General features: G+C 51.3%; 1 protein-coding gene across 3 annotated transcripts in view; it reads right to left on the bottom strand.

The window, feature by feature from the left end:
• cstpp1 (centriolar satellite-associated tubulin polyglutamylase complex regulator 1) overlaps positions 1 to 26,691 on the bottom strand; it is a 427,611-nt gene that overhangs the window by 84,995 nt on the left and 315,925 nt on the right. For all 3 annotated transcript variants that reach the window (XM_072466623.1, XM_072466624.1, XM_072466625.1), the window contains one exon: positions 19,018 to 19,102. In XM_072466623.1, the coding sequence (XP_072322724.1) occupies positions 19,018 to 19,102 (85 nt within the window). The remainder of the gene's footprint in view (positions 1 to 19,017; positions 19,103 to 26,691) is intronic.

Here is a 26,691-nt window from a genome sequence, read left to right on the forward strand (position 1 = left end):
TCCCAAAATCAGCGCTAATTTATTTAATCTTAAAGAAGTGTAAGAGTCCTTCCTTTTTATTCCCTTTGTTTCCATTTCCTTTCTTTTATTATTTTGGTATGTGGGCCCATAATCGGGATGTGCCTTGAAGCAGAAGATTCAAAGTCGGAACAGCCTGCTTGTCAGGACACTCTGCTCCCAGGTTTTGTATTTTGGAAAGGAGAAGCCAGACTCTGAGGCACCGAGTGCATCTCAGGAGTCTTTGGAGGGTCTTGGTTCGATTGGTTAACTGACAACTACTGGATTGGCCAAAGATAGTGGGCGGGATTCTCCGCCGGCGGGATTCTCCGTTTCGCCGGCGCCCGGGGGTTTCCCGACGGCGCGGGGCTGCTCCACAATGGGAAACCCCATTGACCGGCCGGCGTAACGGAGAATCCCGCCGGCGAGTCGGGGCCAAATTTGGCGCGGCGGGGCAGAGAATCCAGCCCCATGTTCTGCCTGACAATGGTCAGTAACTGGTGACTTTTTGAGAGAACTGAGCAGAAGTGCTTAGGCTTGGAAGTGAAAGGAATTCTCTCTCTCCTGTTTGCTGAAGTGAAAGAATAATAATAATCACTTATTGTCACAAGTAGGCTTCAATGAAGTTACTGTGAAAAGCCCCTAGTCGCCATATTCCGGCGCCTGTTCGGCGAGGCCGGTATGGGACTTGAACCTGCGCTGCTGGCATTGTTCTGCATTGCAAGCCAGCTATTTAGCCCACTGCGCTAAACCAGTCCCAGAACTGCTCTGTTATCTGAAAGCAGTGAGCTCCTGGCACATCCTTTGCTGTGAACCTGAAATGATGCTGAGTCTGCAGAGAAATGTAGACAACCTTGCCAGAGAAAACCATCTCAAGCCTAGAAGGAAGAAGTACCAAAACGTAAGCCTGAACTTCAGAAGGATATCGACTGGAATCACACCGGAGCATCAAAGAGCTTTATCTTTTTATTTTTATGAATATTTCCTTTCCCTTTCCACCACCCTTTCCCTTCTGTGTTGTTTGTCTGTGTGTGTATATAGAGAGTGGGGCGAGTTAGGATGGTGGGAGTGGGTGGGAAAGAGGTAGTAGCTAGTTACATTTTCTGTCTGTTTAATTATAATACTGTACATTATAAAAGGTTACTTGTGATTTTAAATTTACAAACCCGGTGACTAGTTTATTGGGCTGGTCAAGTGGGGCTGGAATTGACCGCGCGCTAGCCCAGGGTGTCATGACAAGAAGTATTGGTGAACTTTGTGCTGATTAGCGATTTTTCTATTTCGCAGCACATGCAATGTCGCAATTTGAAACACCCAAAGTTAGCACAAAGTCCTTCTAGGTCACCTGCAAGGACAATTAGGCCGTGATAATGCTTCAACTACTGAGTGTAGATTAGTAGCTGAAGTATTGATTTGCAATTGGCAGGAACTTGATAATACTGTTCGGTTATGAATCAGCTTCTTGCAGCCTCAAGTCTGTACATCTATGCTTACAGGCAGGCAGAGAACTTTACTCCTGTTATAATGCCTTGTGGACTACAATTCGGCCCAAAGCAGGACCTAGTGCAAAAACCTCTTCTCGATCAAACAGGCGATTTCTCTAATGCCTGAGTTTGTGTTGATGGTGTGATAAAGAGTAATAATCTGCCTTTAGGGAAATTTTGCCATGTTTTTCTATCATTAGCTGCTCTAACCCAGAGGAGTAGGAATATGGTGAGTCCAGTTATATAAATAGAATTGAATATATCAAATTGTACTCGCTATATTCTGATTACTTTGTATTGGTAGTAAAGTGAGGAATTGTTCAAGCATGGTTTCTAGACGACTCCCCAGGGAAGGAATGGATAACAGAAAATTCTGCATTATATTTGTGATGTAAATTATGAAATAAGTTGTAGCTCCGTGAGAAATTCTGCCAGGTCAGATATTGCTTTGAAATGTGAAAGATGTTAGTGAGCAAATGAAAGAAATGCAAACTCCAGCCAAATTTAAAAGTTTGCAGGTTGAGAACTGTGTTAATTCAGATAAATTAATGTTAAAAACTACAGAGCTGACACTGAACCAATCTTGGTTGGATACATCAGTGTGCTTCGCAGGCAGTTTTGTAGATTCTTCCAAAGATATCTATGTTACCAGCTTAAGCCTTAAAGCCTCAGCTCTAATGGCACCCTCGGGCGTGTACATCATGTTAAATTCCTATTTTTCAGCAGGATGAAAATAAAAATATACATGTTCTAACACCACTGATGGCTGGGATTCTCCGAAATCCCGGCTTAGTGTTGACACCCGCGTAAACACCGGAGTGGTGTACGGCGGCGTCAACAGGCCTCCTGGCCCAGCAATTCACTGCTGTTCAGGGCGCGAGCACGGCGCCGGAGTGCTGCGCGGTGCTCCAGCGCCGAAAGGCGGCCCTGCACGACCGGCAGGGGTCCACGCATGCACGCAACAGCCGTCTCCATGCCGGCGCATGCACGTGGTTGCCATCTCCACGCCGGCGCATGCGTGTGGTTGCCGTATCAGTACGGATACAGCAACCATGCGCATGCGCCGGAGCGGAGCAACATGTCAGGGACCTTACAGCGGGCTGCGCGGAGGGAGGTAGGCCCCTTCCAGATTGTGGCCACCCGCCTATCGGAAGCCCCTGATTGCGGGCCTGGACCCCATGGAGCTCCTCCCCCCGGAGTCAGATCCCCCCCCCCCCCCTGCCTCCCCCACCAGGACGTCTACGGCTGCCGCGTGTCCGAGTTCCCGCTGGGTGGTACCAAGTTGGAACCACGCCGGTGGGACTCAGCGGAACCCGGCGGGAGTTCGGCCTGTTGCCCGCAGAGAATCGCCGTGGGGGCCTATTTCAGCAGGCCCCGACCGCCGCCGTGGCGACTGGGCGGGCACGATTGGCACTAATTCTCCGGTCGCCAGAGAATCGGTGGCCCAGCGTCGGAGAAGCTTCACTGGAATTTCCCGCGCCCCTGGCGATTCTCCGACCTGGCGCGGGCTCGGAGAATCCCGCCCAATTTCTCTCAGAATTTTAGCTGTAATGTTAAAAAAAGTTTGTAATAGACAAGGGGCTGGATTCCACAATCCTGCAGCTATGTCCAAAGGATCCGTCTGGTCTTATGACCAGAAATAGTCGGCGCCGCACCTGCACTGATCCTCCGTCCGGTGGGGGGCTAGCAGCCACACAGCCTAAAGTCCCTGGCTTTGCCTGTGGATATAGCCAGACAATGGCCGGGTCCGTGACCATGCATGCACACAGCGGCGGCCTCATCGCGCAACATGGTGCTGGCCACGCGAACCCAGCCTGCCAAAAACTGCCCCCGTGTAGCCAGCCTCAACACCCCTGGACCACCCCACATCTGTGCCGCCAGCCCCCGCTTAAGCCCCCCTGCCCGCGGAACGGCTCCCCCCCCCGGCGGCGCTGGACACAGTCCACAGCCGGCACGCGAGGTCCCTGAGAGGTGTGAGACACGGGCTCCACGCCATCGGGGACTCGGCCCATTGGGGACGGAGCATCAGGGTAGGGCCTCAGGGATGTCCTGAGGCCGGCCGTACGGCATGCAGCGTACTCCATAAGTACGCCGTTTTTGAGGGGGCGGAGCATCGCAAAAACGGCGCCGCCCCCGATTCCGGCGTAAACAGGGATTCTCCGGCCCATCGCTGAACGCGATTTCAGCGTCGCCGATCGAGAATCCCGCCTATGGTTCCTCCTTGAGGAAGATTAGGATTCAAGCTAAATTCTGAATCAGTCACTTATTTGGTCATAAGGAAGAGATGAATAGTAACGCAGAAGCCCAGAGTAATGCTCTGGAATGTAAATCTAGTCTCAGTAATGGTGAACAATGCCAACTACTATCGATTATCATAAAGATCCATCCAGTTCACTGATGTCCTTTTATGGAAGGAAATCTGTTGTCCTGGCCTGGTCTGGCCAACATGTGTCTCCAGGCCCACAGCAGTCTGACCTCTGAAATGAAAAGCGCAGTTCAAGGGCAATTAGGGTTGGGTAACAAATGTTGGCTTTGCCCTTTTTCCATGAAAGATAAAATAAAGTTCAACGCCTGGAGGGATGAGTTGGCCAGGATTCAACAGAACTGTTAGTACATTCGCTCTGCAGTAATCATTCCGCAGTCAATTTACATCAATGTCACTGTTAGTTCTAAATCACTACAGGAAATGCTACCCTAACATTTTAAAATGGGCCTACTCCAATATTATTCCAATAAATGTGACCTTGTTCCCATCAAAAGGTAGCTGTGTATTGAATAGTTCAGATAAGAAGAAGCTTTTTCCACAATGTTCAACATTAAGTAAATGAAGCACAAAATACTGGGGATGTTAGAAATCTGAAGTAAAAACAAAAAATGATGGAAATACTCAGCAAGTCAGGTAGCATCTGTGGAGATAGAAACAGAGTTAACTTTCAGGACTGTGGCCCTTCATCAGAAACTATGGGTTAATTGATGACAAAAAATAGATTATTTTGGTTATTTGCTTTTTCTTGCTATACTAAAATAATTTTTTATAACAATGAATAATATCTAACAGATTAGATTCATACCATGAGAATCAGGGTTAAATAGCTGGCTAAAGAATAAAAACCTAAGCACCTACACTTAGCATTTGCAAGAAGATGGATAAAGAATAACTGTTCCGGCCAGGGTAGATGGTGGACGGTCTAACCAGTCAAGGAGGGGCAAGGGGTTCCAATAGTGTCAAACCCATGCTATCGATACAGTGTGCATACCCAAAGGGGATTCAAGATGGCAGGAGAGTGGGATGTTACAAGAGCAGTGATGGGTTGGGGTAGAGATTGGTGGGGAGTAACTGAAAGAGAAGAAATTAAATGTGGACTGATGAATGAGGAAAGTGTGAAGACAGTGGAGAAGGGACAACGTAGGGCCAAAGGGCGAGGAAACAAATAACGATAATGGCCGTAATGTTCCATCCGTTCACGCCGACGGGACCTTCTGGTGGTGCACCCCTGCCATCGGTTTCCTGGCGGCGAGGGGTGCATTCAACAGGAAACCATGTTGACAGTGGCAGGACCAGAAGATCCTGCCGCCAGCCAATGGCCTGTCACCCCCGCCGCCACAAAGCACACGGCGGGTTGCGTGGAAAATTCCAACCCAAAGCTCTCAGATCAAAACCACGTGCAAACTGACACAGAAAGAATTCAAGTACTGGACAGCACGGTGGCCCAGTCGTTAGCACTGCTCCCTCACGGCGCCGAGGACCCGGGTTCGATCCCGGCCCCGAGTCACTATCCGTGTGGAGTTTGCACATTCTACCCGTGTCTGCGTGGGTCTCACCGCCATAACCCAAAGATGTGCCGGGTATGGATTGGCCACGCTAAATTGCCCCTTAATTAGGGGGAAAAAAGAATTGGGTAATCTAAATTTTAAAGAATTCAAGTACATCGACATAGCAGGAATTAGCATATCTTGGTTATACACAGAGAGCGAAGAAGAGATGGTTTGAAACAATCCAGAGGTAAAGGGGCCAAGCGATGGGGTGACATTTGTAACATAACAATCCACAGTCAAGGTTTGAATCCAGTTATGGTGAGGAATTGAATCCAGAAGCTATTTGAGGGGCAGATTATCAGTGGGAGCCTATTACATCTCTAACTGTTCCCAGGTCTGATGAAAGATCACAGACCTAAAGTATTAACTCTCTTTCTCTCTCCATTGATGCTTCGAGACCTGCTGAGTTTTTCCAGCAATTTCTGTATTTATTTTGTCAGCGGATGCAATGCGAGTGGGAAATAGCCCAAGCTACAAATAACATCAAATAGTTCCGGCTTCTCCCAAGAGTTTAAAACTTATCTTTAAAAATGCTTTCCTCAAACTGCCTGTGCAGGAAGTAACCGGCCTCAAATCATTTCCGTGATGTTACCAAGATCAGACTGGGTTAACAGTATGCAGTTCCCAGAGCAGGCTATTTCAGCCCTTAATTAAAACATGATACATGTAGAGGGACTCTTAGGTATTTTGAACAGAGGCATTAGGTTTGTGAAGCATCAATATCACTTGGCAGCGACTGAGTCATCTCAGAGTATAAACATGATGTGATCTGGCAACAGATTGTGCGGCAGTAATCCACAAAAACAGGTGCTTAGCCAACCTCGCTGTAAAGTTTCTTGTAATTGAAAGAATATTTGTAAAAAGGGCATAAGAAAACCCAGAGAAGGAAAATACCTTTAAGCCCAGCCTCTTTCATAACTCCGGTAGGATCTTTCTATCACGGATTTCCTTCCCTGTGACAATATCTTGACCCCCCCTAGTTTGCGGAACAATTGGCCAAGATATTAGTTTGTGTGGCATGAACCCAATACAGAGAACAATCATTGCTGTGAAATGGGTAGGCCCAGCGCCCAGCCAGCACTGGGTCACAGCCCTCACTCAATAGAAAAGGGCAAGGTTGCCTACATCGGCTGGCTGCTTACTGCCAAAGAGCATTTAAGATTTGGGTTGTTGCTTTGCCGGCCACAGTCCTCAACTCAGAACGACTGAGAGAGAAAATTGGGCAATCGGAAGAAGGAAGGAGTAATCAGTGGATGGAGAGATGGTTGGTGTGAGTCAACTGGGAGCCAGGATTGATCGTAGGCACAACAGTAGTTCCGGAAGGAAGTCTCCCGCACCTCTTGACTCCATAATCTTAACATTTTAATGGCAGTCTCCAACAGTACTTTCAGGTCCGTTAATTAGGAGAGATGTAGGCCACATTTTCCTGAACAACCCAGTTTTGTAAAGGGAATCTCAAACAGCTGTTAGATTCTCGATTTGCAAATCAGGGAAAACAGTGCAACGCAAAATAAGTACATTTATCTCGCGATATGGGCTCTATCTTTTTTTCTGTCCATTGCCTTAATAAATATTTTTTTTTTTTTACAAATTTAGAGTACCCAATTGGTTTTTTTTCCAATTAAGGGGCAATTTAGCGTGGCCAATCAACCTAACCAGCACGTTTTTGGGTTGTGGGGGTGAAACCCACTCAGACACGGGGAGAATGGGCAAACTCTACACGGACAGTGACCCAGGGCCGGGATGAGAACCCGGGTCCTCAGCGCAGCAGTCCCAGTGCTAACCACTGCACCACATGCCGCCCCGTAATAAATATTTTTTAAAGAAATACCACCTCCGCAATGACTTCCTCAATTTTACATTAGGAAACGAGATATTTTTCTTCTGGCATTGTCTGAAGCACATCAGAAAGAGGTGATAATCGATAGCATTATTTGACTAACAGAAGTAAATGTCTGAGAAAACCATCAAAACAATGATGGCTCAAAATGTCTGCAGAAAAGCTGAGGCAGGGCTTCAGAATATTAGGGGAATGGAAGTAATGGGTTTTACTGATGATCACTCATCTCAGGGTTAAACAGGATGTCAAGGTTGTCTGGGAGACAAACATTCAGCAATATAGTGGATGTATATGTTCAACAGCAGCCTTAGAATTGACACCGAGTTAAAAAAAAAAATCCTAAGAAAGGCCAGCTTCTTTTTGCCGATGTTGAAAGTCTCTTACCTTATCAAAGAGTAAGAAAGATTTTCATTTCTATAGTGCTTTTCACAACCAATAGACATCTCAAAGTGTTCACAGCCAATGAAGTACTTTTTGAATCGTAGCCACTGCTGCAACGTGGAAGCTAATGTGCGCACCACAAACTCCCACAAACAGTAACGTGATTACGGACGGATAATCCTTTTTCTGTGATGCTAATTGAGGGATAAATATTGGCCAGGACATGAGGGACAGCTCCCCTGAGACCTTCCACATCCTCCTGAGCAGCAGGTGGGGCCTCTGCTTAATTGGGCCCGATTCTCCCCAACAAATGTCAGAATTACTTTATGGCGGGTTTTTCAGGGAGCCGGCGGGTTCCCACCGCTATTCAATGACACTAAGTCACTTTTTGGGGCCCTGGGGTGTTTCTCAACGGTTTAGCCCACACTTGGAATTTATTTTAGCACTGGGGAGCTGAACTCCGAGATCGGGCCGCCATTTTGAAAGGGTGCCCCATCTCCAAGTGAGCTTGTGCATCCCGCACACCCATGGGCAATGTCACCCCCCACACACATGGGCACTGCCCCACACCCCCCAAGTGAGGACACCCCGCTATGGAGTCCCTGGGGGTCCCTGCTCTTCAGGTCCCCCAAGCACCCTTACAGCATCCCCTTCCTTCTAGGACCCCCATCCATCAACCACCAACCTCCCGGAGGCCCCACTTACCTGTCCTGCACTGCCCCACCCTTCAAACCCCCCCTGCACCCTCAATTTTATGCGCATGCCCCTCCTCACCCCGGCCCTTGGCTGTGCCACCCAGGCACTCAGGCACCCTTGTACTGCCACCCTGGCACCCAGGCAATGCTCCTGCTGGCTTGACAGTGCCATTGGGCACCTTGGCAGGGCCAGGGTGGCAGTCCAGGGGGAGGGTCAAGGAGCCACTCGGCACTTACCCTGACCACGCTGGAAACACTGGTGGCCCAGGAGACCCCCCCCCCCGGGTGCCGTTCTGCCTGGTCCACGCTTGTTTGGACCCGCAATGATCGCCACCTGGCTGCAGCCTCCCTGGGAGGACCGAAGAATCGAGGAAGGCCGGTGGATCCCACACAGGTAGTGTCATAGAATCTACAGTGCAGAAGGAAGCCATTTGGCCCACCTGGACAGCACCGGCCCTTGGAAAGAGCACCCCACCCAAGCCCCATAACCCGACATAGGCTTTTTGGACACTAAGCATGGCCAATCCACCTTTGCACATCTTTGGTAGGTCATAAGTAGGTTTACTACCTACTTCTGAGAGCGTCATTCGGTCCCGCCTATTTGAGGCGGGGTTCTGACTCCGACATCTCGCGGGGCTTCGGGGAATCCCGGTATTCCAGTATTCTTTCCGGTATTCTGCCTTTTCCGGTATTCTGCGGCCATGTTACGTTCAAGCAAGAGCCCAAAGCGGCTGGAGATTCGCGCCCAATATCTGCTCCAAAAAAATAACACATCCGACAGTGCAACACTCTCTCGGTATGGTGCTGGAGTGTTCACCAGGATTCATGTGCTCAGCCCTTAAGGTAGGACTTGAACCTGGAACCTTTTGATCTAGAGGCTAGCGTGCTAGTCACTGGACCAGCCAGCGCTAACGTATAGTTCAAACTGATCAAACTGAAAGATTTTCACACTGTGAAACAATGCTCAGCAACAGAACTCTTTGGATTGTTTTGAGACAAAGCTAGAATTGTGAAAAGTAATTAAACATGTGGATTTCATCAACAGCAACCAGCTCATTATGGGTATTAACGCAGCAACTTCTAATTTAGCAGAAAATAAATGTTTCAAATGCAACCACTTGAACATGAATTTTAAGTCACGGCTCGGTGGCACAGTGGTTAGCACTGCTGCCTCACAGCGCCAGGGGCCCAGGTTCAATTCCGGTCTCAGGTGACTGTCTGTGTGGAGTTTGCACTTTCACCCCGTGTGTGCGTGGGTTTCCTCCGGGTGCTCCGGTTTCCTCCCACAGTCCAAAGATGTGCAGGTTAGTTGGGCTGGCCATGTTAAATTGTCCGAGTGTGCAAGTTAGGTGGGGTTATGGGGTTATTGGGCTGGAGTGTTTTTTCAGAGGGCCGGTGCTGACTGGATGGGCCGAATAGCCTCCTTCTGCACTGTAGGAATTCTATGATTCTATGACGAATGCACTGTGATAGTTCGCTGAAGTGTACAGAACAGAACCTACGGGCCAGATTGCATAATAACTGCTTGTGCCTCAGGTTGTCATAACTAATCTACCTCAGATTATTAAATCACTTTCCTTAAGAAATAAGTTTCACTTTGAAGAGAGAGGACCAGTAAATTCTTTGCAATAGATTTATTGAGAGTTATTTTCCTTAGACTGATAGCTGGAGGCTGCGGAGCTGAAGGCATTCATGGAGCGATTTTAATCTGGAGGAGCTCATGAGTTTGAGTGGGGGTAGATTTGCAGGGGGGGGAGGGTTGTTTGGGAGTGGGGGGAATTGAGGGGATTGAGACTGGAAAACAGTTCCAACCCATTGAGTTCCATGTTTAAGTGTTTAAGGTTGATTGTGTGTACCCACCTCAGGAGAGACAAGTATATGCTGATCTATCAATTGGAGTAATGATGTTATAACTCACTTTGACATGTAAATGGCATTTCTCACAGGTTACCTGGTCTTCCTGAACCTCACCAGAGAAAGTGAGGCAAGAACAAAATGGCAACTGAATCAAAGTCATGAGAATACTGCAATGAATACTAATTTTTCACAGATACTTTCTTATCTACTGGTGGGAAAGGGTTTATTCATTGTTATAGGGTCAATATGCGGAGATGCCAACGTTGGACTCTGGTGGGCACAATAAGAAGTCTTACAACACCAGGTTAGAGTCCAACAGGTTTATTTGCGTAGCTCCTCCATCAGGTGAGTGAAGAGGTAGGTTACACAGAACCAGAGCCAAAACCATCGCCAGCACTAAAACCAGTGTCAGAAACAGAACCAGAGCCAAAACTTTCACCAGAACCAGCAACAAAACCAGCACCAGAACCAGACCCAGAACCAGGACCAGCACCAGAACCAGTACTAGCACCAGAACCAGCAACAAAACCAGCACCAGAACCAGACCCAGAACCAGGACCAGCACCAGAACCAGAACTAGCACCAGAACCAGCAACAAAACCAGTACCAGCACCAGAACCAGACCCAGACCCAGGACCAGAGCCAGCAACAGAGCCAGAGCCAGACCCATAACCAGCAACATAACCAGCACCAGAACCAGACCCAGAACCAGGACCAACCCCAGAACCAGTACTAGCAACAAAACCAGTACCAGCACCAGAACCAGACCCAGACCCAGGGCCAGAGCCAGCAACAGAGCCAGAACCAGACCCATAACCAGCAACATAACCAGAGCCAGCACCAGAACCAGAACCAGACCCAGACCCAGAACCAGAACCAGACCCAGAACCAGACCCAGAACCAGAATCAGAACCAGAGCCAGAATCAGAACCAGATCCAGAGCCAGAACCAGACCCAGAGCCAGAATCAGAACCAGAGCCAGAATCAGAACCAGAACCAGATCTAGAGCCAGAACCAGACCCAGAGCCAGAATCAGAACCAGAGCCAGAATCAGAACCAGACACAGACCCAGAACCAGACCCCAAACCAGTTCCAGACCCAGAAACAGAACCAGAGCCAGCGGCAAAACCAGACCCAGAACCACAGCCAGACCCTGACCCAGAGCCAGAGCCAAAACCAGACCCAGACCCAGATCCAGAACCAGACCCAGAGCCAGACCCAGACCCAGAACCAGACCCAGGCCGCGAGCCAGATCCAGATCCAGATCCTGACCCAGACCCAGAAGCAGACCCAGAGTCAGACCCAGAGCCAGAGCCAGAACCAGATCCAGAAACAGAGCCAGAGCCAGAGCCAGAACCAGATCCATATCCAGAACCAGAGCCAGAACCAGATCCAGAAACACAGCCAGACCCAGAGCCAGAGCCAGAACCAGATCCAGATCAAGAACCAGATCCAGATCCAGAACCAGAGCCAGACCCAGATCCAGCACCAGCACCAGACCCAGAACCAGAACCAGACTCAGTCCCAGAACGAGACCCAGACCCAGACCCAGAACCAAAACCAGACCAGAACCAGACCCAGAGCCAGAACCAGACCCAGACCCAGACCCAGAACCAGACCCAGAACCAGAACCAGAACCAGACCCAGAACGAGATCCAGACCTAGACCCAGAACCAAAACCAGACCAGAACCAGACCCAGAGCCAGAACCAGACCCAGACCCAGAACCAGACCCAGACCCAGAACCAGACCCAGAACCAGACCCAGAACCAGAACCAGACCCAGAACCAGAAACAGACCCAGAGCCAGATCAAGACCCAGATCCAGAACCAGATCCAGACCCAGACCCAGACCCAGACCCAGATCCAGACCCGGAACCAGACCCAGATGCAGAACCAGACCCAGAACCAGACCAGACCCAGACCCAGAACCAGACCCAGAACCAGACCAGACCCAGACCCAGACACAGACCCAGACCCAGACTCAGAACCAGACCCAGACCCAGAACCGGAACCAGATCTTGAACCAGAGCCAGACGTAGAGCCAGACCCAGGCCCGGAACCAGACCCAGAAGCAGAACCAGACCCAGACCTAGAACCAGAACCAGACCCAGAACCAGACCCACAACCTGACCCAGAACCAGACCCAGGCCCAGACCTTGAACCGGAACCAGACCCGGAACCAAACCAGACCCAGAACCAGAACCAGACCCAGAAACAGACCCAGAACCAGAACGAGAACCAGAGCTAGACCCAGACCCAGAACCAGAACCAGACCCAGAGCCAGCACCAGAACCAGACTCAGGACCAGAACGAGACCCAGAACCAGAACCAGACCAGAACCAGACCCAGACCCGGAACCAGAGTCAGAATCAGAGCCGGAACCATACCCAGACCCAGACCCAGAACCAGAACCAGACCAGACCCAGGCCCAGACCCAGACCCTGAACCAGAGTCAGACCCAGTACCAGAACCAGAACCAGACCCAGACCCAGTCCCAGGCCCAGAACCCAGACCAGACCCAGATCCAGAACCAGACCCAGAACTAACTCAGACCCAGACCTAGAACCAGACCCAGAGCCAGAACCTGACCCAGAACCAGACCCAGAACCAGAACAGACACAGACCCAGTCTCAGAACCAGACACAGAATCGGAACCAGACCCGGAACCAGACCCAGAACCAGACCCAGACCCAGAACCAGGCCCAGACCCAGAACCAGACCCAGAACCAGACCCAGAAGCAGAACCAGACCCTGAACCAGACCCAGAACCAGACCCAGAACCAGAACCAGAACCATAAGAGACCCAGAACCAGAGCCAAAACCAGGCTCAGAACCAGAACCAGAACCGGAACCAGAACCAGGCTCAGAACCAGACCCAGAACCAGAGCCAGACCCAGAACCAGTCACAGACCCAGACCCAGACCCAGAACCAGAGTCAGACCCAGTCCAGTACCAGAAACAGAACCAGACCCAGACCCAGTCCCAGACCCAGAACCCAAACCAGACCCAGAACCAAAACAAGACCCACACCCAGAACTAGACCCAGAGCCAGACCCAGACCCAGAATCAGACCCAGAGCCAGAACTTGACCCAGAACCAGAACCAGACCAGACCCAGACCCAGTCTCAGAACCAGACCCAGAACTGGAACAAGACCCAGAACCAGACCAGGACCCAGACCCTGACCCAGAACCAGACCCAGACCCAGAACCAGAACCAGAACCAGAACCAGAACCAGACCCGGACCCAGGCCCAGAACCAGAACCAGACCCAGAACCAGACAGAACCAGACCCAGAACCAGACCCAGAACCAGAACCAGACTCAGGTCCAGACCCAGAACCAGACCCAGATACAGAACCAGACCCAGACCCAGACCCAGAACCAGACCCAGGACCAGACCCAGAACAAGACCAGACCCAGACCCAGGCTCAGAACCAGACCCAGAACCGGAACCAGATCTTGAACCAGAGCCAGACCCAGGCCCAGAACCAGAACCAGACCCAGAACCAGGCCCAGACCCAGAACCAGTCTCAGAACCAGACACAGAATCGGAACCAGACCCGGAACCAGACCCAGAACCAGACCCAGACCCAGAACCAGGCCCAGACCCAGAACCAGACCCAGAACCAGACCCAGAAGCAGAACCAGACCCTGAACCAGACCCAGAACCAGACCCAGAACCAGAACCAGAACCATAAGAGACCCAGAACCAGAGCCAAAACCAGGCTCAGAACCAGAACCAGAACCGGAACCAGAACCAGGCTCAGAACCAGACCCAGAACCAGAGCCAGACCCAGAACCAGTCACAGACCCAGACCCAGACCCAGAACCAGAGTCAGACCCAGTCCAGTACCAGAAACAGAACCAGACCCAGACCCAGTCCCAGACCCAGAACCCAAACCAGACCCAGAACCAAAACAAGACCCACACCCAGAACTAGACCCAGAGCCAGACCCAGACCCAGAATCAGACCCAGAGCCAGAACTTGACCCAGAACCAGAACCAGACCAGACCCAGACCCAGTCTCAGAACCAGACCCAGAACTGGAACAAGACCCAGAACCAGACCAGGACCCAGACCCTGACCCAGAACCAGACCCAGACCCAGAACCAGAACCAGAACCAGAACCAGAACCAGACCCGGACCCAGGCCCAGAACCAGAACCAGACCCAGAACCAGACAGAACCAGACCCAGAACCAGACCCAGAACCAGAACCAGACTCAGGTCCAGACCCAGAACCAGACCCAGATACAGAACCAGACCCAGACCCAGACCCAGAACCAGACCCAGGACCAGACCCAGAACAAGACCAGACCCAGACCCAGGCTCAGAACCAGACCCAGAACCGGAACCAGATCTTGAACCAGAGCCAGACCCAGGCCCAGAACCAGACCCAGAAGCAGAACCAGAACCAGACCCAGAACCAGAGCCAGACCCAGAACCTGACCCAGAACCAGACCCAGGCCCAGACGTTGAACCGGAACCAGACCCGGAACCAAACCAGACCCAGAACCAGTACCAGACCCAGAACCAGACCCAGAACCAGAACCAGAACTAGACCCAGACCCAGAACCAGAACCAGACCCAGAGCCAGCACCAGAACCAGACCCAGGACCAGAACGAGAACCAGACCCAGAACCAGACCCAGTGTCAGACCAAGACCCAGAACCAGAACCAGACCAGAACCAGACCCAGACCCGGAACCAGAGTCAGAACCAGAGCCGGAACCAGACCCAGACCCAGAGCCAGTCCCAGAACCAGAACCAGACCAGACCCAGGCCCAGACCCAGACACTGAACCAGAGTCAGACCCAGTACCAGAACCAGACCCAGACCCAGACCCAGTCCCAGAACCCAGAACCAGAACCAGACCCTGAACCAGACCCAGGCCCAGACCCTGAACCGGAACCAGACCCGGAACCAAACCAGACCCAGAACCAGTACCAGACCCAGAACCAGACCCAGAACCAGAACCAGAACTAGACCCAGACCCAGAAACAGAACCAGACCCAGAGCCAGCACCAGAACCAGACCCAGGACCAGAACGAGAACCAGACCCAGAACCAGACCCAGTGTCAGACCAAGACCCAGAACCAGACCCAGGACCAGAACGAGAACCAGACCCAGAACCAGACCCAGTGTCAGACCAAGACCCTCAACCAGACCCAGACCCAGAACCAGAACCAGACCAGAACCAGACCCAGAACCAGAGTCAGAAACAGAGCCGGAACCAGACCCAGACCCAGAGCCAGACCCAGAACCAGAACCAGATCAGACCCAGGCCCAGACCCAGACACTGAACCAGAGTCAGACCCAGTACCAGAACCAGACCCAGACCCAGACCCCAGAACCAGAACCAGACCCTGACCCAGAACTAGACCCAGACCCAGACCTAGAACCAGACCCAGACCCAGAACCAGGCCCAGACCCAGAACAAGACCCAGAAGCAGAACCAGACCCTGAACCAGACCCAGAACCAGAGCCAAAACCAGACCCAGAACCAGAACCAGAACCCAAACCAGACCCAGAACCAAAACAAGACCCACACCCAGAACTAGACCCAGAGCCAGAGCCAGACCCAGAATCAGACCCAGAGCCAGAACTTGACCCAGAACCAGAACCAAACCAGACCCAGACCCAGTCTCAGAACCAGACCCAGAACCGGAACCAGACCCGGAACAAGACCCAGAACCAGACCAGGACCCAGACCCAGAACCAGACTCAGACCCAAACCCAGACCCAGAACCAGAACCAGAACCAGACCCGGACCCAGGCACAGAACCAGAACCAGACCCAGAACCCAGACCCAGAACCAGAACCAGACCCAGAACCAGACACAGAACCAGACCCAGAACCAGAACCAGACCCAGACCCAGACCCAAACCCAGACCCAAACCCAGACCAAGACCCAGAACCAGACCCGGAACCAGACCCAGACCCAGAGCCTGACACAGAACCAGAGCCAGACCAAGACCCATACCCAGAACCAGACCCAGAGCCAGACCCAGAGCCAGACACAGGCCCAGACCCAGAACCAGACCCAGACCCAGACCCAGAACCAGACCCATACCCAGAACCTGAACCAGACCCAGACCCAGAACCAGGCCCAGAACCAGACCCATACCCAGAACCTGAACCAGACCCAGACCCAGAACCAGACCCAGAACCAGACCCAGACCCAGAACCAGAACCAGACCCAGAACGAGACCCAGACCCAGACCCAGAACCTGACCCAGAGTCAGACCCAGACCCTAAACCAGACCCAGAACCAGACCCAGACCCTAAACCAGACCCAGAACCAGACCCAGAGCCAAAACCAGACCCAGAAACAGACCCAGAACCAGACCCAGAACCAGATCCAGACCCGGAACCAGACCCAGAACCAGACCCAGAACCAGAACCAGGCCCAGAACCAGAACCAGAACCAGACCCCGAACCAGAACCAGAACCAGACCCAGAACCTGACCCAGAACCAGAACCAGAACCAGACCCAGAACCAGAACCAGACCCAGAACCAGACCCAGGACCAGACCCAGAACCTGACCCAGAACCAGAACCAGAGCCAGAACCAGAACCAGACCGAGAACCTGAACCAGAACCAGACCCAGTACCAGACCCAGAACCAGAACGAGAACCAGACCAAGAACCAGAACCAGACCCAGACCCAGAACCAGACCCAGAACCAGCACCGGCACCAGGACCAGAAACCACCCCACTCCTGATGGCTTTCAATAAAGCGATATATTATGAATTGTGGGATAAATTGAGAACAATGGGATGGGAGTACTAGAGAATGTGGGTACAGAAAAGATATGCCACAGGACAGGTAAAATATAAAATGAAAGAAACACACACAGAGTTGTAGAGCAAAATCTGAGCTGTGAACGTTCTTGCATTGTGCTCAGGAAGACAAATTTGCATTTAGCTTATTGATAAATAGCACATTCCAGTGTGTGTAACTGTCTAAAGAATATCCAATAGACTCAAAGCTGCTCTTTGTGGCCGGATTGGATAATCCATTTTAATATATATCTTTAATTTTCACATTGGACATTATATTGGGAGGAAAATACTTTTTAAAGCAATTTTAAAACCATAATGATATGGTTTGTAGTTGGTGCTTTGTATTTCCAGTGCCAAATGCTGGGATACAACTGCCTGTAGGCTGTCAGAAAAGGTTGTCATCTAACACTTTGAAACTACTTTGTAACTGCATAGTCTATTTGCTTTAGCTCTGAAGACAGCATAATAACTACCCTTTATTGTGAATTATGATTGCTGTCATTGAACTGTATTCTCCAGCCCAGGGTGCGACAATAAATTGAAATCTTTGGTATATTCATCGGGCACAATTTAAAAGAAGCAATAGCTATCAGAGCAAGGAAAATACAGCAGAGGTCAAAGAAAGGTTGTACTCCAACTTTCTCCTTTGCCACCCCGCCCCTGTCTGTAACGATATCATGGTTGTGTTGAAATTCACTGACTGACCACCAGGGGTCTCACTAGTATATGGGAATGTTAGAGTCAGGTGACCGCTCAGACTGGCTGGAGGAAGCTGAAGAGTGAGGTTGCTTGTGCTTGATCTTACTGTTATTTACCTGTTGTTCTGTATATAGTTTACCCACAGTTAATGTTCATAAATCGTTTACAGCTTTAGTTACAAGTGTTCTTGTAATATAAAGCAGGCCATCTGACAAGAACACACTGCCCAGCTGAGTGGGACAGCCCTCGTTTGGTTCCATTCTTTTCTGCCCAGCTATAGACAAAGAATCAAACAGCTTCAATGGATTCTCTTTCCTCTCCAAGACTGTTAACTCAGGTGTCAGCCACGGATCAATCCCTGACCTCTCCTATATCTTGGGCGACATTAGAAATCATACCAGTTTCCATACGAACACCAAAGACCCCACCACCTCTCGTGACTGCTCCAATGTCTCTGAACAGTCGGATTACTCATCGCTTGCACTGTGCTGGATGAGCAGTAGTTTCCCCCAACTAAAGTTTGGCCATTTGAGCATGCCCAAACACATCTCTTCTTATAAAACAACTTCAAATAGTTGAGACAGTGCGCTGCAATTTCCACATATGCTGCCATTTCAGAAAGTTTGCCCTGTGTCTTATTTTGGAGGAAAGGTCAATGATGAAGCAGCTGAAGGTGGTACCCAGCCATCAAATGATCTTCATTAAGGTGTTCAAAAGCAGCACACGGTAACTTATCCTTTGCTGTTTTTTTCTGTTGTCTTTGATTGAACATTACTTTCGGGTAACGTCCTGCACACATCATTCGGGGAACTGTCTACGCTGCACTGCATTGTGGGCGAGTGTTCCTTTATTAAAGTCACTTTCTCACTCTCCCCAGCATTCAACATCCTTCCAATGAATGATGAATACAGTTTATAAAACAGATATTAAGTGTACAATATTTAACACCTGTCCCCTTGCAAATACTCACATAGGCCTCTACTTCAGTCATAGAAACATCTGAAGCATGCACTAACGCTGTAATAACTGGTACAGAAATAAAGTGCAGCTGTGTAAATTGGAAACTGACAACTACAAGCTTGTTCACCTCCGTTTCTTCCTGCTTGTGAATTAAACATGAAGTTTGATCATTCCACAGCAAATGACACAGATTAAAATGGCACTCCACTGCTGGCATGACAGTCTTCAACATACAGGTCGAATTCCATTCGTACAAGCTAAATCAAATTTTGGGGAAACAAAACAAAAGCAATTATACCAGCCGAGCAAATGATTATGCAAAACTTCTGAGCATTACATAATCATTGCCCATGTGTCAGAAAGACTAAAATATTGTTACAGAAGTAAGAACATCTGCCACATCTCCACTCCATCAAATCAATTCTGGACTATACCTCCCTGGTTCAGAGACACAATGCCGGTCAAGTTTGTTAAACGGTGGAGGGGAAACAAAAAACGATTTACCTTGCTGCTTTCTGGGCAAGATCCATTGGAAAGTCTTGACAAATCAGCTGAAGTAAGGAATGATACTCCTTCACTGTCAACAGGTCTGAAATAAAATGATTTGAAATTATGAACTGTCATTTCAGAATTAATACTAGAATAGGTGACAGTTAACTATACAAATGTGATTGCCAGTACAAAAGGTGTATAATATGTGCTATGAGTGGCATTTGTTAAATTGAAAGAAGAGGAGTTATTTGCTATTAGTGGTGGAATGATCTGCTTTGTCGGCAGTTAACTGTGTTCATTTTTCAACATGGGTTTGGAACTTCACTTTTGTGACTTTAAGCCTGTGTCTGGTGGTGTACTGCAGGGATCAGTGCTGGGTGTTGTGCGCAATAATGATCTAGACGTGAATGTAGGAGGTATGATCAGAAAGTTCGCAGATGACATAAAATTGGTATTCTAGTAAACAGCATGGGGAAAGTCATAGATTACAGGACAATTTAGACAGGCTGGTCAGATGGGCAGAACTGTGGCAAATGGAATTTAACCCTGAAATATGTGAGTGATGCATTTTGGGAGGACAAACAAGACAAAGGAATACACAATGAATGATAGGAAGCACAGAGGGCCAGAGGGGCCATAGGGAGCATGTCCAAAGATCCCTGAAGGCAGCAGGACAGGTCGATAAGGTAGTTAAGAAGGTTATGGGATACTTGCTGTGGCATATAAGAGCAGGGAGCTGTATAAAATGCCAGTTATGCCACAGCTCAAGTACTGCGTTCTAAGGGAGGATGTGATTGTACTGGAAAGAGTGCAGTGTGGCTGAGGGAGTGGGGAGGCGAGCGGGTGGTGACGATCAAGGAGAAATGGGAAGCAGAGTTGGGAATGGAGATCAATTGGGGAGTGTGGAGTGAGGCACTGCGAAGAGTAAACGGGGCCTCCTCTTGTGCAAGGATGGGCCTGATACAGTTTAAGGTGGTGCACAGGGTGCATATGACTCGGGCGAGAATGAGTGGGTTCTTTCAGGGGGTAGCTGATGAGTGTGAGAGGTGTGGGCGGGGGCCAGCGAATCACGTGCACATGTTTTGGGGTTGTGAAAAATTGGGAAGATTCTGGGCGGGAGTGTTCGCAGTCTTAGCCAGGATAGTGGAGGAGGAGGTGGACCCGGAACCTTTGAAATTAAATGAAATGAAAATCACTTCTTGTCACAAGTAGCCTTCAATGAAGTTACTGTGAAAAGCCCCTAGTCGCCACATTCCGCCGCCTGTTCGGGGAGGCTGTTACCGGAATTGAACCGTGCTGCTGGCCTGCCTTGGTCTGCTTTCAAAGCAAGCGATTTAGCCCTGTGCTAAACAGACCCAGGTTTGGTGGCGATATTTGGGGTTTCAGAGAAGCCGGAGCTCATGGAGAGGAGGAAGGCCGATGTCTTGGCCTTCGCCTCTCTGATTGCACGGTGGCGGATTTTACTGGAGTGGCGGTCGGCATCGCTACTGGGGGTAGCAGCTTTGTTGGGCGATCTGTACGATTTCCTGCGGTTACAGAAGATAAAGTATGAGTTAAGGGACTCTGCAGGGGGGTTTGAGAAAAGGTGGGGGATGTTTGTGACCGTGTTTGAGGAGCTGTTTGTCGCGGGGGGGAAGGGGGAGTAAAAAGGGGAAAAATCAGTGCAGACTGTATAATTGATTGTTGGGAAGTATGTTTCCCGGGGTGTTTATTTGCTGTAACCTGTTTTGATACACATGTGTAATAAAATACATTTTGTTTTGAAATAGAAAGGGTGCAGTGGAGATTCACCAGGATGTTGCCTGAGCTGGAGCATTTCAGCTCTAACGAGAGGGTGGTTAGCCAATAGAGCAGAGAATAAGGAGGGGCCAGATTTGCTTTGATTCATTCACAGGATGCGGGCATTGCTGGCTGGTCCAACATTTATTGCCCATCCCGAATTGCCTTTGAACTGAGTGGTTTGGTAGGCCATATCAGTGGGCAGTTAAGAGTCAATCACATTGCTGCGGGACTTAAAGGACATTAGTGAAACAGATGTTTTTTTTACGAGAATGGTTTCATGGTCATCATTAGAGTTTTAATTGTAGATTTTTATTTAATTCAAATTCCACCATCTGCCATGCTGGGATTCGAACCCGGGTCCCCAGAGCATTGCCCTGGGTCTTTGGATTACTCGTCCAGTGACAAAACCACGACATCACCGCCTCCCCCGATGTGTAGGAAATTATGAAGGACATAGATAGGGTAGATAGTTCAAAAAATATTCCCTAAGTAGAGAGGCCAATAACGAGGGTGCAAAGATTTACAGTGAGGAGCAGGAGAGTGAGGGGGGATTTGAGGAAAAGCCTTTTCACCCAGAGGGTGCCTGAAAGGGTGGTAGAAGCGGTAAACCCTCACAACATTTAAGAAGCATTTAGATGAGCACTTGAAACGCCGTAGCATACGAGGCAATGGAACAAGTGCTGGGTAAAGGAATTAGAATAGTTAGGAGTTTGATGGCTGGTACAGACACGGTGGGTTGAAGGGCCTCTTGCAGTGTTGTAAAACTCTATGACTCTATGACGCTTGTCTGGTGAACCAGCTTAATTGCCAGATAATTGCCAGAAATCCCCACAATGGTGACATGAAGATTTACTTTCCTGTATTAAATTACTCAACAGATAGGTGGGGACATGTATGTTTTAATCATTAATCTATAAGATTGCAGAACAGTTGATTAAAGCTGTTTTCTTTCAGTAATACAAGACTGGATATTGGCAAACAGTGTGCTAGGCCCAACCATTTTCAGTTGCTTCATCAATGACCTCCCCTCCATCACTACATCAGGAGTGCCGATTGATGCACAATCAATAACCTCAGAAACGAGATTGGAGACAATCGAAGGCTTTAATACGCTAGATATTTCCCCCAGCAGCGCAGGTACAGAAGAAAGCTGCTGGGGCGGCACGGGCTCTGATACCCCGCCTTGCAGGGCGGAGCTAACATGCAAGCTTATCCAATGGGAACAAGTACATTCTCAACCAATGGTATTCCGGCATTACTAGGTACCGTAATCCTCCTAACAGACTACCACATTGACCCCCTGTTAAAAAAGAGTCTGACGGGGGTGGTGGCTTCGTATTACATTGTGGCAAAAGTAGTAGAAGTTATAGTTATGAAGGTACCGTAATGCCTCCGTACAGCGTTTTGTCTCATTACAACTTTTAACTATTTACAACAGTAATGTACATTTCAAAAGGAAGCAATTAGCCAACCGGGGGCCCTGGTCGTTGTCTGCGATCGTCGTAGCTTTGGTGGTGATGTCGGTGGAGGTTCGGGCGTCTGTGACTCCGGGAGTGTGGTTTCGGCTTCTGTGGCAGCTTCATCACCCCTAGACGTGGCTGGTGGAAGGGCTGACTGACCTGGGAAGGGGCAGCTGTGGGGTGCGCTGGTGGGCAGGGCCTAGACGGGGCCGATGGAAGAACCGATCCACCTGGGAAGGGGGCGGCTGTGGGGTGCGCCGGTGGGAGGGAGGGTGGGGCTGGTGGCGGTGGTGTGTGTGGGGATCCAGCGGGCACCAAGTCCTGTAGGGAGACCGTATCCTGTCGGCCGTCGGGGTACGCCACGTAGGCGTACTGAGGGTTAGCGTGGAGGAGATGGACCCTCTCGACCAATGGGTCCGATTTGTGCGCCCGCACGTGTTTTCGGAGCATGACGGGTCCGGGGGCTGCCAGCCAGGTCGGGAGTGAGACCCCAGAGGGGGACTTCCTGGGGAAGACAAGGAGACGTTCGTGAGGTGTCTGGTTGGTTGTGGTACAAAGCAGTGACCGGATGGAGTGGAGAGCATCCGGGAGGATTTCCTGCCAGCGGGAGACTGGGAGATTCCTGGACTGCAGGGCCAGTAGGACGGTCTTCCAGACAGTTCCGTTCTCCCTCTCTATCTGTCCGTTTCCCCGGGGGTTGTAACTGGTCGTCCTGCTCGAGGCAATATCCTTACTGAGCAGGAATTGATGCAGTTCATCGCTCATAAAGGAGGACCCCTATCACTGTGTATGTAGGCGGAGAAACCGAACAGCGTAAAGATACCATGGAGGGCTTTTATGACGGTGGTTGCGGTCATGTCGGGGCAGGGGATGGCGAATAGGAACCGGGAGTACTCATCAATCACGTTTAGGAAGTACATGTTGCGGTCGGTGGAGGGGAGGGGGCCTTTGAAATCCATACTGAGGCTTTCAAAGGGACGGGAAGCCTTTATCAGGTGCGCTTTCTCTGGCCTGTAGAAGTGCGGCTTGCACTCCGCGCAGATTTGGTAATTCCTGGTGGCTGTCCTGACATCCTCGATGGAGTCGGGCAGGTTGTGGGTCTTGATGAAGTGGAAAAACCGAGTGACCCCCAGGTGGCAGAGGTCCTCGTGGAGGGCTCGGAGGCGGTCCACTTGTGCGGTGGCACATGTGCCGCGGGATAGGGCATCAGAAGGCTCGTTTAGCTTCCCTAGACGATACACAATCTCATAGTTGTAGGTGGAGAGTTCGTTCCTCCACCGTAAGATCTTGTCGTTTTTTATCTTGCCCCGCTGTGCATTATCGAACATGAAAGCAACCGACCGTTGGTCAGTGAGGAGAGTGAATCTCCTGCCGGCCAGGTAATGCCTCCAATGTCGCACAGCTTCTACTATGGCCTGGGCCTCCTTTTCGACTGAGGAATGGCGGATTTCGGAGGCGTGGAGGGTGCGTGAGAAGAAGGCCATGGTCTGCCCGCTTGATTGAGGGTGGCCGCCAGATCTACGTCGGACGCGTCGCCCTCGACCTAGAAGGGGAGGGACTCGTCGATGGCTTGCATCGTGGCCTTTGCAATGTCTGCTTTGATGCGGCTGAAGGCCTGGCGGGCCTCTATCGACAGGGGAAAAACTGTGGATTGGATCAGTGGACGGGCCTTGTCCGCATAGTTGGGACACCTGGGCATAGTAAGAAAAAAAGCCTAGGCAGCGCTTCAGGGCCTTGGAGCAGCACGGGAGGGGGAACGCCATAAGGGGGCGCATGCATTCAGGGTCGGGGACTATCACTCCATTACGGACTACGTAGCAGAGGATGGCTTGGCGGTCGGTGCTAAACACGCATTTATCCTTGTTATACGTTAGGTTAAGGATTTTTGCGGTTTGGAAGAATTTTTGGAGGTTGGTGTCGTGGTCCTGCTGGTCGTGGCCGCAGATGGTGACATTATCGAGGTACGGGAATGTGGCCCGTAAACCGTACCGGTCAACCATTCGGTCCATCTCTCGTTGGAAGACCGAGACCCCGTTAGTGACACCGAAGGGAACCCTTAAGAAGTGGTAGAGCCGCCAATCTGCTTCGAAGGCAGTGTATTTGCGGTCACAAGTGCGGATGGGGAGCTGGTGATAGGCGGACTTAAGATCCACCGTGCAGAAGACCTTGTAATTCGCGATCCTGTTTACCAGGTCGGATATGCGGGGGAGAGGGTACGCGTCGAGCTGCGTAAACCTGTTGATGGTCTGACTGTAGTCGATGACCATCCTATGCTTCTTCCCGGTCTTTACCACCATTACTTGAGCTCTCCAGGGACTGTTGCTGTCCTCAATTACACCTTCCTTCAGTAACCGTTGGACCTCTGACCTAATAAAGATCCGGTCCTGGGCACTATACCGTCTGCTCCTGGTGGCGACGGGTTTGCAATCCGGGGTGAGGTTCGCAAACAGGGAGGGTGGATCGACCTTGAGGGTCATGAGGCTGCAGACAGTGGGGGGGGGGGGGGGGGGGGGGGGTATAGGGCCGCCAAATTTGAAAGTTAGATTTTGGAGGTTGCACTGAAAATCCAACCCTAGGAGTGTGGCCGCACAGAGGTGGGGAAGGACGTAGAGTCGGTAGTTTTTGAACTCCCTTCCTTGGACTGTGAGGTCAGCTACACAAAACCCCTTGATCTCTACTGAGTGAGATCCGGAGGCCAGGGAGATTTTTTGATTAACAGGGTGGACGGGGAGAGATCAGCGTCTTACCGTGTCGGGGTGTATGAAGCTCTCCGTGCTCCCAGAGTCGATTAGGCAGGACGTTTCATGCCCATTGATAAGCACCGTCGTCGTAGCAGTCGATTGTGTTCGGGGCCGAGACTGGTCAAGGGTCACCGAGGCTACTTATGGCAGCAGTTGAATGTTTTCTTCGGGCGGTCAGCCGAGCTGGGGTCCTGGGAATCCATCCAAGATGGTGGCGCCCATTGATTGCACATGGTTGGGGGTGCAAAAAATGGCGGCGCCCATCAATCGCACGTGGCGTCCGCAGGACAAGATGGCGGCGCCCGCTGGCAACACGGGCACCGTGGAGAGGATTGTGGTGCCGGTCCGTATTCGCCACTGGAGATCGCAGCGACCGCCCGGGCCTGGCATACCGCCACAAAGTGGCCCTTTTTACCACATCCCTTGCAGGTGGATACACGGGCCGGACAGCGCTGTCGGGGGTGCTTGGCTTGCCCGAAAAAATAGCAGCAGGGACCCACGGGGTTGCCAGGCCGTCTTGCAGCACCAGCTTGTGGGGGAATGGGAGATGCCTCGGGGTCCGCCGCAGGGGGGTTCCACACTGCCCAGGGGGCTGCCGTGCGGTCGGGGACGTAAGCCACATCCAGGGAGCCGGCAAGGGCCCGTGCCTCCTTGAGGCCTAGTGTGTCTTTCTCCAGCAATCGCTGGCGGATTTGGGAGGACAGCATACCTGCAACGAAAGCGTCCCTGATCTAAAGTTCTGTGTGGTCGCTCGCCGAAACTTGCGGGCAGCTGCAGTTTCTCCCCAACACCAGGAGCGTACGGTAGAATTCTTCCAGCGATTCCCCAGGGATTTGTCGCCTCGTTGCCAGCAGATGTCGGGTGTAGACCTGGTTTACAGGGCGAATATAGTGGGCGGGATTCTCCACTCCCGCGCCGAAGTGCCCACGCCGTCGTGAACGCCATCGAGGTTCACGACGGCGCAAAATGGCCCCGATCCCGACCGATTCAGGCCCCAACAATGGGCTAGGATCAGGGCCTCGTCATCTACATGCGCCAGGCCTTGTCGCCGCGTAAAGGCGGCGCCGCATAGATGACGCGGCCGGCGCCGCATAACTGACGTCACCCGCGCATGCGCGGGTTGGCCGGCGCCAACCCGCGCATGCGTGGTTGCCGTCCTCTCTGAGTCCACCCGCAAGAAGATGGCGGACGGATCTTGCGGGGCCGCGGAAGGAAGGAGGTCCTCCTTCAGAGAGGACGGCCCGACGATCGGTAGGCACCGATCGCGGGCCCTGCCACATTTGAGGTACCCCCCGGTGCAGGATCCCCCCTCCCCCCCCCCCCCCCCCCCCGCAGGCCGCCCCCCCAGCGTTCCCGCGCTGTTCCCGACGGCAGCGACCAGGTGTGGACGGTGCCGGGGGGAACCCGCCGTTTTGGCCTGGCCGCTCGGCCCATCCGGGCTTGAGAATAGCAGGGGTGCCGGACAATCGCCATTTTGGGTGTCTCCGGCGATTCTCCAGCCTGCAGCCCGCGGAACTCGATGGGGCCGTTCCCGCCGCTTGGGAGAATCGTGGGAGGGCGTCGGACCGGCATACTGGGAAATTTTGGCGGCCCAGGCAATTCTCCAAACCGGCGCGGGAGTGGAGAATCTCGCCCAATGTCTTTTCAGCAGCTCCATTGCTGCATCGAAATCGTCTGCGTCCTCGATGAGGGTGTAGATTTCT

This window comes from Scyliorhinus torazame, chromosome 10 (genome assembly GCF_047496885.1).
Source record: "Scyliorhinus torazame isolate Kashiwa2021f chromosome 10, sScyTor2.1, whole genome shotgun sequence".
NCBI classification, from domain to species: Eukaryota; Metazoa; Chordata; class Chondrichthyes; order Carcharhiniformes; family Scyliorhinidae; genus Scyliorhinus; species Scyliorhinus torazame.